Source organism: Chamaea fasciata, unplaced genomic scaffold (genome assembly GCF_029207755.1).
Source record: "Chamaea fasciata isolate MVZ Bird 193981 ecotype frontalis unplaced genomic scaffold, bChaFas1.0.hap1 SCAF_5, whole genome shotgun sequence".
In the NCBI taxonomy this organism is placed as follows: Eukaryota; Metazoa; Chordata; class Aves; order Passeriformes; family Sylviidae; genus Chamaea; species Chamaea fasciata.
In genome coordinates, this window is record NW_027094090.1 from 68,342,626 (window position 1) to 68,358,376 (window position 15,751).

General features: G+C 44.9%; 1 protein-coding gene across 3 annotated transcripts in view; it reads right to left on the bottom strand.

The window, feature by feature from the left end:
- Window positions 1–15,751, bottom strand: part of ETV6 (ETS variant transcription factor 6) — a 120,109-nt gene that overhangs the window by 66,680 nt on the left and 37,678 nt on the right. The window contains exons 1-2 of one of the 3 annotated variants that reach the window (XM_066184316.1): window positions 14,127–14,141; window positions 10,973–11,099 (exon numbers count right to left, since the gene is read on the bottom strand). In XM_066184316.1, coding sequence (XP_066040413.1) covers window positions 10,973–11,009 — 37 coding nt within the window. In that variant the 5' untranslated portion in view covers window positions 11,010–11,099; window positions 14,127–14,141. Of the gene's footprint in view, window positions 1–10,972; window positions 11,100–14,126; window positions 14,142–15,751 lie in introns of those variants that run through there. The other 2 variants (XM_066184315.1, XM_066184314.1) reach the window with 2 other exon arrangements.

Below are 15,751 nucleotides of genomic sequence, written 5' to 3' on the forward strand. Positions count from 1 at the left end.
CATCAACCTTTGCGTGCAGCCAAGAGAGGAGCACAGGAGACGGGAAGTAAAACCCCTCCAGGTGCCTACAAAGGAATGCCGCGTCGAGCAATGCGCTCAGGGGCTCTGGAGGGGCACGTGCTGAGCCCCGCTCTGTCATTCCAGCAAACAAGGAGCGAGAGGGGCACGGGGGATCTGCCACCAGCTGCGCCCTCGTGCAATGTGCGCGGCTCCGGGCCAGCCGTGAGCGCCGTCGGCAGCCAAGAAGCCCACGGCAGCTGAGTGCCCTCGCGGGCAGGATTTGGCCACAGGTCACGAGATCCTGTGAAATGGCTGGAAGGAGAAAAGGGGAGGAGGAAAAGGGGGATGATTCCACCTCCTCTCTGCTGCACTGGGCCCCGGCTCTGTGCCGGCTGCCGGCACCGAGGAAGCGGCACCGTCGCCTTGCAGGGGCTTCGGCCACCGTTCAGCCCAGCGCATCCACCCCACACACCCCCCGGGAAAATCCGGGAGAGCTCAGGGCAGGAACAAGTGGGAAAACAGGATGACCCTGCTACCGACACCCTCAGGGACAATGCCCGTCCCCAGCTGTGCCTCGGGATTTTGCTGGAGACCTTCATCCATCACAGCCACGCAGGACATGCCAGCCTGCACAGAAACCAGGGACTGACTAAGGTCCAGGTGCGGCTCAAGATGATTTACAAAGCGCTCAACCTCTAGAAAACTCTCTAGGCAGTGGGCACATACACATTTTCAGCTGCAATCTGAGTGACTGCTACAGCCAGCTCGGAATTTAACCTGCAAAGACATTTTCACGTTAGCTCTTGCAACAAATTCATTCAGCTCTGTGAATTTTTCTGGGGGTAAACAATTATTTGTTTCTCTGAAGTGTGTTTGGTGTTCGCTTTCCAAAGAATTAAAAAACGCAGGACTGGCAAGGGAAAATTTAAGCTGAAGTCCAAATTGAAAGACATGAAATTAAAAATACATGAAACAGAACTGTAAAAAGGGGGAAGATAACGCAGAAAACTTGGAAGGTTTATAAACTAACTGCAGAGAACTGTCGCAGCAAGTTACTTTTAGACAAAAGGAGTTTATGTCTAACCGTGCATTTGCTACAGCATATCCACAGCAAATGTGAAAGAAACGCAGCTGAAGATCACGCTGCTTACTCTGAGAGGACAAAGCACCTTAAACTATACATAGAGAAGCACCGAAATATAGGCACAAAGCAAAAGCACTAAGAATTTTGTGTAAAGCAGGTAATGCCTTCCCTTCATGAGGAAGGCAAAATGCAATTTATGTTTACCATATAAAAAGGTGGGGTTTTTTTTCTTTTACAGCGTTGCGAGAAGGCTGAGCAGAAATAAACAGATATTTAAACTTTACGAAATTAAATGGATAAATGCAGATCAAAAACCTTACTTATCTGGAAAGCAAATGGGTGCCAAACCTTAGACTTTTATCGTACGCTGTCCCTTTCTTTCAGTAGTTTGAAATAAAAGCTAAGCAGATCTCCCCACATTTTTTAAAAATAAAAAGGTAGCTATTTACAGCTGCATTTATAGGAGCCGTTTCCTTATCAGGAAGTGTGTAGCTGGGAATTACTATCTGCCTGCATCGGAAATTCTTTCAGGGATACAAAAACCCAAAAAGGAAATTTCCCTTCAAAAATATTCCGTGGGTTTGTTTTTTTTTTTTTTACTGCTGGTGGGCATTTTAAAATAAAATGTCAGCGCTCTGACCAGCTCACAGCCCCTTTGGGATATCTATTCTGTAAACAAGAAGCTTTAAGACACCTGAGGGAAACATTTTAAAAAAAAATGCTCCTAGAGAACTTGAAGAGGGAGAATGCTGAGAACATAGCAAGAAAATAACTTTTCATCAGGATGCTGAGACAGTGCAAATTCATTACCAGTGCTATAGCATCTACCTCTGAAATAAGTGTGTTCCTGCAGTTCCCAGCCCCTCCTGACTCAATTTCTGTGGCTCAGTTCACATGAGGTCCAGGTTCTCATAGCCCATGGGATCCAGCGCTACAAGCATCTCCGGACTTGGGACAGTGAATCCCCAGCTACAGGGAGCCCCTCAGTAAGCTCTCCGATTGGAAAACTGCCGCTGTCCCCAAAGCAACCCCCATACCCGAGAATTCTGCCTTTATCCTTCCTCTCCACTGACTGCAGAACACCCCATACTGTGCCTGTGGACTCTAAAGGCAGGACGAACACGTTGGTTAATCGTTGGAGACATTAATTTCATTTTTACTTGTCACGGTATAATTGAACATTTTTATTTTCTGGTCTGTATAATCGCCACAGAGCTACCTGACCCCGCTGCCAGTGCAGAGCAGACACTTTTTTTTTTTTTTTTTTTTTTTCCAGTGGGATACAAAAGCATAGAAAGATCAAAACCAGACAGGCAGATGGAGTAAATAAAGCAGGGTGCTTCAGGCTATTCCTGGGGTATGACTTCTATGCATAAAAACTCATGAGGAGAGATTTGGAGTGAAGCAAGTTTCCTAATGCTTTGACTCTCAAAAGCCAATCAGCGGTGATTGTTTATTAACTCACAACATCACCAACCATACGCCTATTAAATTTATAACTAACTCGTAACTTCTCGAACAAGGATCGCTGCTACATTAACAGCACCATGCTAGTGCTGCGCACAACATTTTACACGAGAAGTGAGCACATTCAAATTTATTCATCCTATGAAAGTAGCGCACGGGCCTTCCACAAGGCTGGAATGCCTGATGCATTAAGTGCTCCACCCTCCCAAGAACCTCTGGAGAACGATATTGAAAAGAGGCTCTTGGCTGAGGTGCTGGACTGGGCCTCCAAATCTGGATGGAATCGTTTTACCAAAAATGTCTTCAACAAACTCAAGAATCATTTAGTCCTTCTGCTCCAGCAGTAAAATGGGGAGTTCTAAAAATGGCATAAAACCCCATTTATTGGCTATTTTACCAGGCTGTATTTGTTAAGCACCAGAAGGAGTGCCAGCACAGGAGAGGAAAGATATAAAAGTACAGCAGAAGGAAATCCAGCTTCTCATAAAGCGCATCAAATAATTGTTTTCTTTCTGTGTGTGTATATACACGTGACCTAGCCCATTAATTCCTGGCACCTCAAAGCTACAGCAGCTTTCTCCTCAGACACTGTACGCCCCTCTCAGTGCTGGACAGAGCTGCTCTTTTCCAACAGGCAGCAGCTCATCCCTGTCAAAAGATCACGATGCTACGCTGTTTCTGCAGGGTTTTTTACCACACTTGCGTTTTGTTGCAAGGCTCTCGCCACACAAAGGTTTCTTATTGTGAAGCTGTTAGTCATGGCTTACACACAGTTTCTCTTCTGTGTTTTCTTTAGTTGCATGGCTGTTGATGAACGCCACATTCTTGGCGTTCATTTTATTTCTTGCAAAAAATAATTTTAAAAAAGAGAGCATGGAAGCATTTATAACGTAATACAAAAGAAAAATCAAACAGGCATTTGGTATGGAAAGGGAAAAGCAAGCTAATTTTAGGTTCACTGATCTTGACAGTGGCCCTTTAAGACAAAGCTAAAAATGCTTCAAACCCAGCAATACCATAAATGTCCTGCTGCTTTTGCTTCTTGTTCCTCTCCACACTTTCCAGGGGAATTCCACAAGGGATCAAGCTTGAATCCCATATTAAAGTGACATGACTTCTTTTCCCCTCTGAATAGAGGTGAACGTGTACTCTGGAGATTTAAAACCCTACAGTGAAGCTTTCCAAAAGGGTAAAAGTCTGGCTTAGCACCACTGGGACTCCCACACTGCCAGCTTTCCGGATCCTGAAGCACAGGTCTCTTTGACCTCCCACTCCAGGACTGCTTTTGCAAGTTCCCACTGAGGCAGGAAGGATCTTCCCCCTCCACACCTTTCCACTGGGAACCGTCAGTGCAGGAAACTGCTGTTAACTCCGGGCAACAACCAGGAACATCGGGAAAAATAAAAACCACTTGATTCTGTAATCTCTCAAGGAGCAGAAACCAGCTCACAGCAAGTGAGCTCCCTTTACAAGTTTTTGCACACTTAACCTGGATGCTTCTGCCGTAGCCACCAGGCAGCAGTAAGGAGTTAACAGATTTAGGGTTAAACTCACTAACTGTTTGCAGAAGTTTGCAGAAAAATGCATAGCAGGATCTTCGCGATCCAAAGGCCACAGTTTTCCCAGTGGAATCAGCAATGGGGTTTCAGTCTTCCCAGTGCAACACAGACCATATAAAACATCAGCACCTATACTGTGCCCAGCCACGGCACAAGGGTGACCCAGATTGGGCTTCCCACCTACCCAAGCTCCTTGTTTGGATGATCTCTTTGAGGCTGGCCTGAGATTCCCTGTAAGAAAGCCCTGGGATGCAGGGTGGAGCAGATGAGTTCAATTCAGGTGAGCACCAGAGGGTGCCTGTGGAACAGCCCACCTTAGGTTAGGGTCAGGCATGATCGGTGCCTCCCCAGCTCATGATTTGCATCCTGTTTGCTCAACAACTGGACACAGCTCAGAGTCCTGAAGGAGTTTTTCTGGGGTTAACCAGAGTAATGGGCACTGAGGCTGACAGGATGGCTGGCTGGGATTTCCACACTCCAGTCTGTAGATTATTAACAGTCATAAACTGCGAGACCAGGAGGCACTGCTGGACGGACCCTCTCTGCAGAGCTCACAATAAAAATGTGCAAGAATAGCCTGTGGCAGAGGACAAAGATGTAACATCAAGATTAAATACTGCAATAAGGTGTTAGCAACCAGTGTCATTGCCAGGCTTAATCTTTTTTCTTTTTTTTTCTTTTTTCTTTTTTTTTTTTTTTTTTTTGTAGTGGGCTGGTACTGGTGACATGTAAGGTAAAAAGCAGATTAGAGGAAAAGGCAAGGGCCGTAAGAGGGAAGAACGAGGCTTAAGTGGTCCTAACATCAGAGAAGAGCAAAGAGAGGTCTAGGAGAAGCCAATCATTTGGAGAAAGAGGCCAGCCCAGGTCCCACGAAAATCAGTGGGAATTTAACCACTCACTTCAGCAGGACCAGGATTAGTCTCAGCCACTCATTCGACATTCTGGCCACCTCTCCCAGTCCCTTTGTCATATGAAGCTTTTATTTTATTTTCCCCGTATGTGCGTCAGTCAGTTTTGTTCCACTAAGATCCTTCCAAAGCAAATATTTTTATTGCTTGCTGCTCTAAATGTGGCTTAGGGTAAAGGGCTTTTTTCCCATCTCGCTGCATACTTTCAGTTCAGTGCATTGAATATTCTAGTAACTAAACAACAATATGCTTAATGCTTCAAAGTGGCTCTCCAGCTGCTAGCCAAAATTGTAGAATAATTAACAGGTGCCAAAGGATTAATAAAAGGAGGAGCATAATTAATAGACACTATACAGAAAAAAAATGAATCCTTGGCAATCCCGAGTGTTGTTGTTTCCTCCTCCTTCTCTTAATTGTTTCCTGCATTCCTTTAATAAGAAAAAAAAAAGAAAACTAGTGCCCTTAAAACACAAATGATACATATAAGCAACAATGCCTGATCAGAAGAAAGAAACTGGTAACAAACTGCCCTCAGGTCTAATAAACGCTTTAGTTTAAAGAAACTGCCCAACAACCTGTCCTACCCTACTAGTCATGTCCACACAGAGCTTCACTGCAGTACGTGGTACAGCTAAGGTGACAAAGATGCTAAACCAACACAGAACCACTGAACTAGCTCCCACCAAATCGGAGTATCAAATAACAATACAAACAGCCATGCAGAAAGATTCCTGTGAAACACTCGCTAAAAGCTTAAAGGCCTTTCATATAATCATTGCAGAAAACTAAAATTTCCTTTCTGTCCTTAACGAGGGAAGCAGAATAGAGGGTAACAACAAGGGACACGGAGATACTGAAATAACAAAAGTGATCTCACTAGCTCTGTGTGACCAGGTCTGCATTCTGTGAAGTTTATCCAAATCAGCTGTGACCTGGAAGACCAAAAACCAGAAGCCAGGCCTACACTGGAAACAAAAAGCACTCAAATTATTTTACAAAGAGATCTTTAGCCTTCCCTAAAGTGAGTGGAATGCCCCAAAAGTGAGTGGAGTCAAGACAACACTGCAGTCCCAAAGTAAAAGTTCTCCCCTGTGAGGTGATGCGTGTACCGTGACATCCCGAGTGCACCACTGCACTCTGAACATCAGTGCAAACTGTTAGGGGTTCAGGAAAAAAAAGGCAACAGCGAGGAAAACTAGTTGTTGCCAACAAGAATTGCTTTGTGTGCACAGAAAACTATATGCAGCGTGTCTTACTATGACAACGGGCTGCAGACACGTGAAGGATGCCAACACTAAGGAGAGTAATTAGTTCAGAGGAACGAATGAACTCATTTTCATGTTTGTATCGATAGAAAAAACTCTGAAATCCTTGCCCGTGAGATCGCTCTCCCTAAACACACACACACACGTTCCCAAGAGAAGATGCCCTTCAGATATAAAAATCAAACTGTACAAATCAACCTAAGCGTGCAAAGGGGAATGATGCTGCACCGGATCAAAGCATGCAACAAGTCCTTTCTCAGCACTGGGATTTCTTCTGTCTCTCTTGCTGAAGAAGGTTTATATTGAAGGAGACAAAAGAAAACCATGAAGCCTGCAGCACATATCTACAGTTGCTGCTTTAGCAGGCGAACCCCCTTATTTTAATCTTGTGTATTACAAAAAAGGAAAAGGCTGTTTTCTCCCTAATTCGGAGAATATTAATCGACACAGGGAAGGGTTCTCATATCCATCTTTTCCATGCTGTATCCTCTCTCCAGCTCCAAGAACTTTTTACTACAAGGTATTGGCCGTAGCATAAAATAAGTAGCTAATGACGTTTTTACCAGATGAGACAAAGTGATAGGCTTTAATAAAAATGAAATTTAAAAAATACAGATCCCCACCACAAAGCCCCACTAACTTTCTCTGTGGCAAAATAAGAGTGTTTCCCCAGAGATAAGGGGTATGTAAATGGTTCCAGAGGGCTTCCACCTAACTCTGCATTTTTCGTTATCACGATACCTGGGCAGTTTCTGTATTATTTTTCAAAACATTTAAGAGTCTTTGCACTCGTGGCTTTTTTTTTTTTCATTTTACAGTGGGGGAGCTAAAACAAGGTGTCCAAGGTCCCAAAAGGCAGCAAGGGCAGCACCTTGGTGTGCGAGCTGAACTCGCTTCTCCTTCAATCCTCAGTAAAAAACGTCCATTTTCCAAACACTCCTCCTATCTGACATCAGTGTAGTCTAGTGGAGATCACACCTGCTGCAGAGTCACCATGGCAGACACACCAGGGACACAGAGCAACTCTTTTCTCACTACACATCTGAAATGTAGGAAAGGATATGCCCCAGCTCCCCACGGGTATTTTGTTGCTGATCCTACTGGATGTCAGGCAGACAAGTATGATTAAAAGGATGGGTCCAAAGTCCCTCACAGGGAAGTGCAGCACCAGAGAAGAGTATGTTTTATCCAGGAATGAGTCTTACTATCCCAGAGATTTCAAGTTTAGACTGATTACACTGCATTTCTACACAACAGGCTGGCTGGGGAGAAAACAGCTATTTGAAACATGAAAGGCTGCGTGAGAAGGGCAAAATGCTTTCACATCAGCCCCAGAAAAAGGTGTTTGTCTACATAATTTTAGCTCTGTTGACCGAAGAGAAGGAAGCTTGTAGCAAAGAGAGGTCTGCATTCCACCCTTCCAAACGGCACTTCTTCTTCCAGTCTCTGGATAAAATCAGCTCAGCCTACCTGAGGTTTATTTGCTCACTAAGCAGTGAGAAATGATTTATCACACCAAAGGAAGTTGCTCTACTTATTGTTCTAACACTGCTGCTGATGGTGCTCTCAGAGTGATCTGGAATATCAGAAACAGTGAAATTTCTTATCAGAAGGCATAAAACTGCCTGAATCCAGAGAGTGCTCTACATGTTCCATGTGAAACATTCGCCTCTAGGTCTCTCTTCGGGTCAACTGCTCTTCTCAGCTGCACCTACAGCACAGCTACATGAAGGTGTGTGGGTTGGGACTGAACCCTGCCTTGATTCTGTTGAAGGCCATCAGAATGTCATGGGAACAGAAGGAGAGGAGGCCTGACAACCTATGGGCTCTGTGTGTGTGTGAGTGGAGGAATCTACCACATCTCTCTGCTGCACTGGAACGAGTGAGGGCTGAAAGAAGTTATTATGCTCCACATTAACAACAAAAACTACCACGGGGATGGAAGCAAACAAAACCTCAGACCTAGGAAATCCTCGGACTTTGCAGATCTAAACCCAGCCTCCACACACAGCCTCAACTACAAATTAGTTACTTTGCCTGACTTCTGAGGCAGTTTGGATTTAAGATCAAAGCTGTATCTCAGACACATCTCTAAAAATAAACAAAAAGAGAGGAGTCCATGCAGGAACTGAAAAACCCTGTATTAATACCTCTTAAAACCTCACTACACAAAACCCAAAACGAACTGAGTTATTTCTAAACATGGTATTAGCAAGACTGCTGGAATATCATCTTCATTTCTGTTGTCTTCACTTTAAGAAGGGTGTCCGAAGTGGGAGACAGTTCACAGAGGTGATATAAACCGGATTTGAAATCTGAAAGCTTAACAGGAAGACTGACAGCCTAAAGAACCTCTCTTCCTATCCAGTTTAGCCAAGAAAAGGTTAAGAAGTGACTATCTAGAAGCACCTATATCAGGAGGAGTCTTTTGACAATATTTAGCAGGAAAGGCGATAATGAGATCTAATAGTTGGAAACTGAAGCTTGACTAATTCAAACTATAAATAGGGCACTTAAGAAAAAAAAAGCAAATAAGGAGATAATTAAGCATTAAAAGAACATCTAGAGACCTTATATCCTCCTCATCCCTTAAGTTTTTTACGTGAAGAACAGAAATCTTTCTGCACATGCTGTAGCTCAGTTACTGGACCTAAACACAGCAGTTGCTGCATGAAGTTCTGCAACAAAAATCTAAACCAGAGATTGCTTTAGAAGTTCAGAATGGCTGCTCCTGGCCTAGCTATGAGGCTATGCACTTGGAGTGGTTTTACCAGTGTTTGGGTGGTCTGCTGGCTGCCAGCAGTGTTTTGTGTCAATAATGACTGCATACTGAGCTACAAAATACTACACCGCCATTGACTACAATTAGTAAGGCTATGTAAATGTGTCCCATGTTGTTTATGACCTCAGACACTAACTTTATGGAAGGCTGTTTCACAGAGATTTCATTATTAATCATCTGTGCTTTTACACTGCAACAAGTCAGACTGGTGTGGAAATACCGAAGGGAAAGAAGCCTTGCAAGTTGAAAAATGTGCCAACCAAAAGAACACAAAAACCAAAACAAGAGTCAAGGTGAAAGGTTGGGTCACATTCTAAAAATACTGTGAAAGACGTCTTCACTGAGAGGAAGCTTCATAAATTCAACACTATCCAGCACGCTGGCTAGCTGATGGGAAGGAAGCAGGTACAATATGTACCACCACTTTTGGTATCAAGAGCCTCTGCCTCCCTGCCTTATGCATCTGCCAGACACAGAGGGGAGGGCAATAAGTAACTGGAAACCCAGCTGTGATCCTGGCTGTGGAGTGGACAGCTAGCACCCCACAGCAGAAGTGAACAGTACCAACTATTGCAATGAGGAAAAAAACCCCAAAGATCTGGGGATAAACAGCAGCAGGAGGGAGAAGAACTGATTCTGTGTCGGGTTTTTTTGTGCCTACTTTGGGCTAAGCATAGAAATGCCCTGTAAGTGTGGCAGCCAATTCCTCCCCGGGCCAGGGGAGCAGCTGAGCAGCCACACACACGTGCAAGCCAAGCCTGGGAGTTCATGGATGCTCAGGAAGGGACCAGACACGGTCAGAAACACTACAGCAGCAGCTGTCATTCCCACCAGGAAGCACAGAAAACTGGGCCACGCAGGACATGTGAGACACAGCGTGGGGTAGAGTAACTCAGTGGCCAGCAAGGGAGCGAGCACAGCACTACAGGAATGCTTTAAACACATTTTGCACCCAGAAAAGGAGTGTGTGTGGAAGACAGCTGAGGACAGGAATGAGAGTGTCTTGTGATAAACATGGACTTCTCCCTCTTCCCCCAGAAAAATCCCAAACCCATCTGTCAGAGGGCAAAGCACAAAGGTTTGTTTGCTCCTGGCCCTCTTGTTCATTGTTGTTTAAGTACCCCAGGAATGTAACACCTGACAAAAGTTTACTTAAAACATCTCTATTTCCATCCGAACTGCTTCCCCTCCAAAAAGGAAAATTCCACTCTTCTTGTCCCCGTCCTAACTCACCTCTCCCTGGCCAACAGTCCTTGGCCTTTCCTACTTGTCAAACACTAAATCATCTCAGCAAGGAAGTACCTGGCTCTCACCTTGCCCTCAGCTCCAGTTTCTGTTCCAATGTCAGCGATGTGCCCTTCCTCCTTTGCAGCATCCTTTTGTGCTCAGCTAAGATCACTCCCCTCCTCCTTTCCCACTGCCTCTGGCAGCACTCATGCTCTACACTAGAGAGCCTGGGCAACACAAGTGTTTGAGACCCTCAGAACCTGAAAACAGCCACAGCACAAACGCGTCCCACTTGCCACAGCTGGTGAAACTCTGACCTTGTGCTGCAGAACGTAAGCGAGCGATTCCAATAAAGTGGAAGGAAACGCAGCGCTTCCCGTCAAAATCAACCCTCCGTATTTGTGCCTGTCATGAGAAATGCTTGACAAGGGGTGCAGGAGATGGGAGGGGAGATTCAGTGTACTGTATTTAAGAGTAATTTTCTTCAGTTAAAAACAACAGCTAGGAAAACAAAACTAGTTAGAGCTTATTAAAAAAAAAAAAAAAAAAGAAAAGAAAAGAAAGAAAAGTATAAAGCCAGGGACTTCCCTGCTCTCTTCCATAAACCCAGAAATAACTCCCCACCCTGCCCCACCCCTTCCTCAGTCCAAGAACTCAGGCAGCCTCGTGCTGACACTCACGCAGGTGCGCTGGCAGTCTGATGGTGTCCTCCTCCATCCTGATGGCTTGAGGCACTGGGACATGTAGTGGTGACGAATCGTAATTTGGTACCGGGCTCGCTGGAGGTGTGTACGAAATTCTTTCCTGCTGTTAAAAGAAAGTGGGGAGGGGGAGGAGGGAGAGAAAGAGAGAGGACAACGTGAACTTTGGGACAGAGGTATGAAACCACGGCAGAGGAGGTGGATGTGGGTGGAAGGAAGGAAGTGTGTGCCTGGTGATGCGAGCAGCACTAGAGATGCACCAGCTGCCCAGGCAGCCCCTGAGCACACACAGAACACTGGTGGCCAGCGCTGCCCAGTGCTGCAGGGGGGACAAGCGCCTTGCAGGCTGGCAGGATTAATCTTCAAAAGAGCCATGAAGTTTCCAAGGGTCTTCTCAGAAATTTGCCAGGGGAGGAAAGGGGAAGTGACATGCAAGTGGGGAGATGCCAAGGGTTTTATGTCAGTGAAAATCTGACAGCAACTCCACGATACATGCATGAATACCACTGAAGTGCCAAAACCACTTCATCTTACACTAACAAATCAGTCGTGATCTGAACAAGCTCAGAGTTTAGCACTATACTCCTTCCTACCATTTTAAAGACATTAATCAATAACTTTTGTCATTGCTGCAGAAAAACACATCACTAAAGACTACTCTATTTACCATCAAGTTAACGTAGTACTCTTGTTCTTGCTAAATGAGTTACTATTACCTTCTTTGAAGTAGTTTAACTTGAACCCAAATACAGTCAATTAAAGGGCAATTTGTGAGCGTTGTGTTAGTTTCATCACTGTCACAGTTAGGTTTTTACTTATGAAAATGCCTGACGAGAAATCTAAGAATGAAACTTCACGTTATCTGACGGGAAAATTCTTCCATTTTCTAAGCCTCCAATCATGTACTCCAATCATAGCACAAAATATACCCTTTGTAAATAAACACAGCCACAGTTTTACAGGAACGCTAAAGAACCCATCATCATATGCTTCCTGGAAGGTAATGCACGTTGTTCCCCAGAACCATGCTACTGACATGTAAAGATGCCAGTGCAAACAGTATGGATTTACATCCCTGCACATACGGATGCAGAAGAAGCTACTGAGGTAATTTCTGAGCATTTGCAGGATGGTACGAGTGCAGCTTCTCATCCCGACCTTGATCTCCAACAAACGGAAAAGACAAATCTGGTGCTGGACCAAGAGAAGGTAATTGCTTCCATGACAAACCACAGCATTACCACAGCCACGAGACAGGAAAATAGACTGAGGCTGATCGAGGCACCTGCAGAACGTAATGTAAGCACCCTTGCCAGCAAAGGGAAGGGGAGGTTTGCAAAAAACTCTGCAGGCAGATTAGGTGACATCCAAAAAGAAAGGGAACACCTAGAAAGTCCTGCAGCCACTGCTTCAAAGCAAGCCCAGTTCATTCTTTTGCAAGGTGCTGTTTGCTGCTCAGGCAGAACCAGAAGTTTAGCCTCAACATCAGGAGTCCCACCACAACACCCCATAACCACATGGCAGAGAAGACAGCATGTGGAGAACCAACTGTTATAGGTTTAGACGGAGTGAGAAGACAGGCCTGTTTCACTCCACCATCACTTTGTTATTTCTGCAAGTATGGCCCCTGCAGCTGTCAGCTCACCACTTTTTAATAAAAAATAGTTCAATCTTATGTCCCTGTCTCCCACGAACTCAGTTTCTTTCTAGTCATCACTGTCCAGTCAACAGCAAACCCCTTAGCTTGCAGGAATTCAGTTTTTCACAGCTCCCAAACAGGGACGTTCATTGTGACACCATGAAAGACACACCTGTGGAGCTACGAGGCATTATTCGCTTTCCAACTTCCCCCAACTCCGACCAGCTGACTCTGTGCTTCCCCTCGCAGAGGTGTGGCTCTCCGTGCCCACCCGCACCTCTCACCCTGGTGCACAGCACCCCTGGCGAGGAGGGAGACCAGGCACTTCCCAGCATTTCCTGCTGTGATCCACAGCGCAGAGAATCGAACCGCACTGGAGCTGCTCGCCTTGCTCACGGAGATATTTATAAACGGAGGAACACTTCTGAAACACAGCCACGCAGATGCCTGCCTCTGCTAACAGGCACTAGGGGATAGGTAGGAGACACAAAGTCCTTTTCCGCCCTCCTGAAGAATGCAGGATGCAGTCCAAGCTCAGGTCACATTTCATGCTCACTGAATCACCGCTGCAAAGACAAAGTGGCTTCAAAGGGTCTCCTCACTGCCCAAGAGCAGGTGGAAAATGAAATTAAACCCAGAACCTGTCCACTTCCCTCAAGACCCAGGAGCTGTTGTATCAAACCAAGGCACTAGGCTTCCAGTACGTGCCGCCTTTACCGATCAATCTCCTAAAGGCATACCATAACTTGATTTATACCGTGACAGTTTCATTGAGGTTTACTGTTTTAAACAAATGCATTTGATTAATTGTTTCCTAGTATTCATAAGGACAGGACAGCCAAAACCAAACAAGATATGGAACTGCAGTTACTTTTCCCACACATCTTGGATGTCCACAGAACGGTGCGAATTACTATTTGCAGAAAGCATTTTACAAGGCACGAAGGGGAGTTAGCTATCCGACTCCTGTTAGTGCCTTTGAAATGCCCTCTCTTGCAAATCCTGCATTTTTCTGTCAGCACCTTTAGCCTAAATATCAAAGCAATTTACAGACATTAGGTAAGTCTTTTTATTAGACACACAGACAACCTGAGTTACAGCAAGAACGCAGCTCAAATGAGCTAAGCAATTTCAGAGTTAAGCTGTCTTGAAAAAGGACAGCGTGTGCCTCTCAAGGGCGATACATTTAACAACTGCATGCTGAAAGAGCTGCCCTTTAACCGTCCTGTTGAGATTTCCAAAAGGTGTGGAATGGTAATGGCAGAGGGAGGTCAAGACCCTGGGCTTGTGGAAAAAATGAGCTTAATCCCTGTTTGCAGCATGGGGCAGTAAGGCGGCTGGCAGCAGTGGTGCCAACACCAGTCTAGCTCGACAAGCTGCCCCTGCTCTGTGCTCAGCCACACGCAGTGCCCGGCCTGCACAGGCAAGGCACAGGGTCACATGTGCTCCTCCAGGCTGTCTCAGGCTTTTTAGAGTCACGTCTCCAGGAGGTACCTGTTGTGCTCACACCGCTGAGAACGGATTGCATTGATCTTCGCAACTCCAGAACTGCCCGGTGCTTCTCTCCGTGAAATCCACCAAACGAAAACATGGCTGGGCGTCTCATTCTAAGGTTATGCAACCAGATACTCTGCTACTAAGATTTTTTTTTTCTTCTGAAAGCGTTTCCTAACTAGTCAAGTTTAATATTTCCCTTTGTATTAAGGCCAAGAATGGTAGGCTTGTTCAAGCCACAGCTTGGAAGGAAGGATAGGTGGTGCTGGTAGAACCTGCAGGAACCTCGCGTGTTCTTGAGCAAACAGCCTTGCTGCAGCTTAATCTACCCGTAAAAGAAACTAAATCAATACACATTTGATGTGGTCCTGTGAGATTTTTGGTGATGAGTGCTAAGAAAGAGCTTGGTACTACCACATTCCATATTCACCACCTGCCAGGGGACTCTATAAACATCCAAACCTACGAGTGACCAAATGCTCAGCCCCAAACAATTACCAGCTAAGAAATTTCAAAACAGCAACTCCTGAGAATTTTGCCAGTAGCCACAAAGAGGTGACTAAAATAGACAGCATATTGCTTGGTGTCATCATTTTTGATCGGTTTCTTCAGCTCACGCTGAGTCAAGAAAGTTTCACCATGAAATTTCACGTTGCTCACAGTAATTGAAGAGCTACGGTGAAGTCAATTTTTATGGAAGGCCTTCCCTGAGGATTACTCTGGTGGCTGGTGCTCCAAGAGTGCCACCTGGACAACCAGCCAGGTCTGCTGAGAGTGGGACATGCTTTCCACCTGCCCAACTGAGCAGAGAAAGGCTGAAACACACGGCTAAAAATCAAGTTGAGTTGAGTTCTTTCTCTTTACTAAATATTCAGCTGCTGAGAATGCCATAGATAAAACCATGACTATGTAGTAGGCGTGCATCCAACAGCTGACTAGACTCCCAAAGCCATCAGAGCACACACTGATTTCAGTTCCAAGAACTGGGGTACATCCTTTACTGACAAAATCTACCTGAACAGAATTTTCTCTGTCAGGAATGCAGATGATTCATATTGCTGAAATAAAAATATTAATGAAAAAATCAAAGTATCAAAATTCAATTTAAAAGAAGTCTAACAGTTGAGGATGAGGGAAGCTGCAAATAAAAATAGCTTCAGGCTTTTGATATAATTTCACCCTTCTAAACTCCAAAGCAACAGCCTTGCCATCTGATAGTCTTTTTGTCCCTTTACTAAGTTCACTCAGATGGCAGGCACAAAGAATACCCATGTTTTTGTGGAAATGAAAAATAAAATATGTAAGAAAGTCTGCTAAGCAAGCTCTTATGTTGTGCCAGTGACATGATTATTTCAGTAGCTGGATGAGTGGTATAGTAAAACTATCTTTTTTAATAGATAAAGCCAAAAAATGCAATACCTATGCAGCAGTTTCCAGGAAACTAAAACAGCCAACGTGATCTGCAAATACCTTGTGCTGGACAGAAAAGGCAGCTGACCCTAATCACTGCATAAAAACTTTCTCCTCTACCGCACATAACGATACCACATAGGGAGAAAGGAGCTGAGAGTGAAAGCTGACACACATTTGCCTCCCCAGGATGTTGGCGTACCTGTGCCATGAAA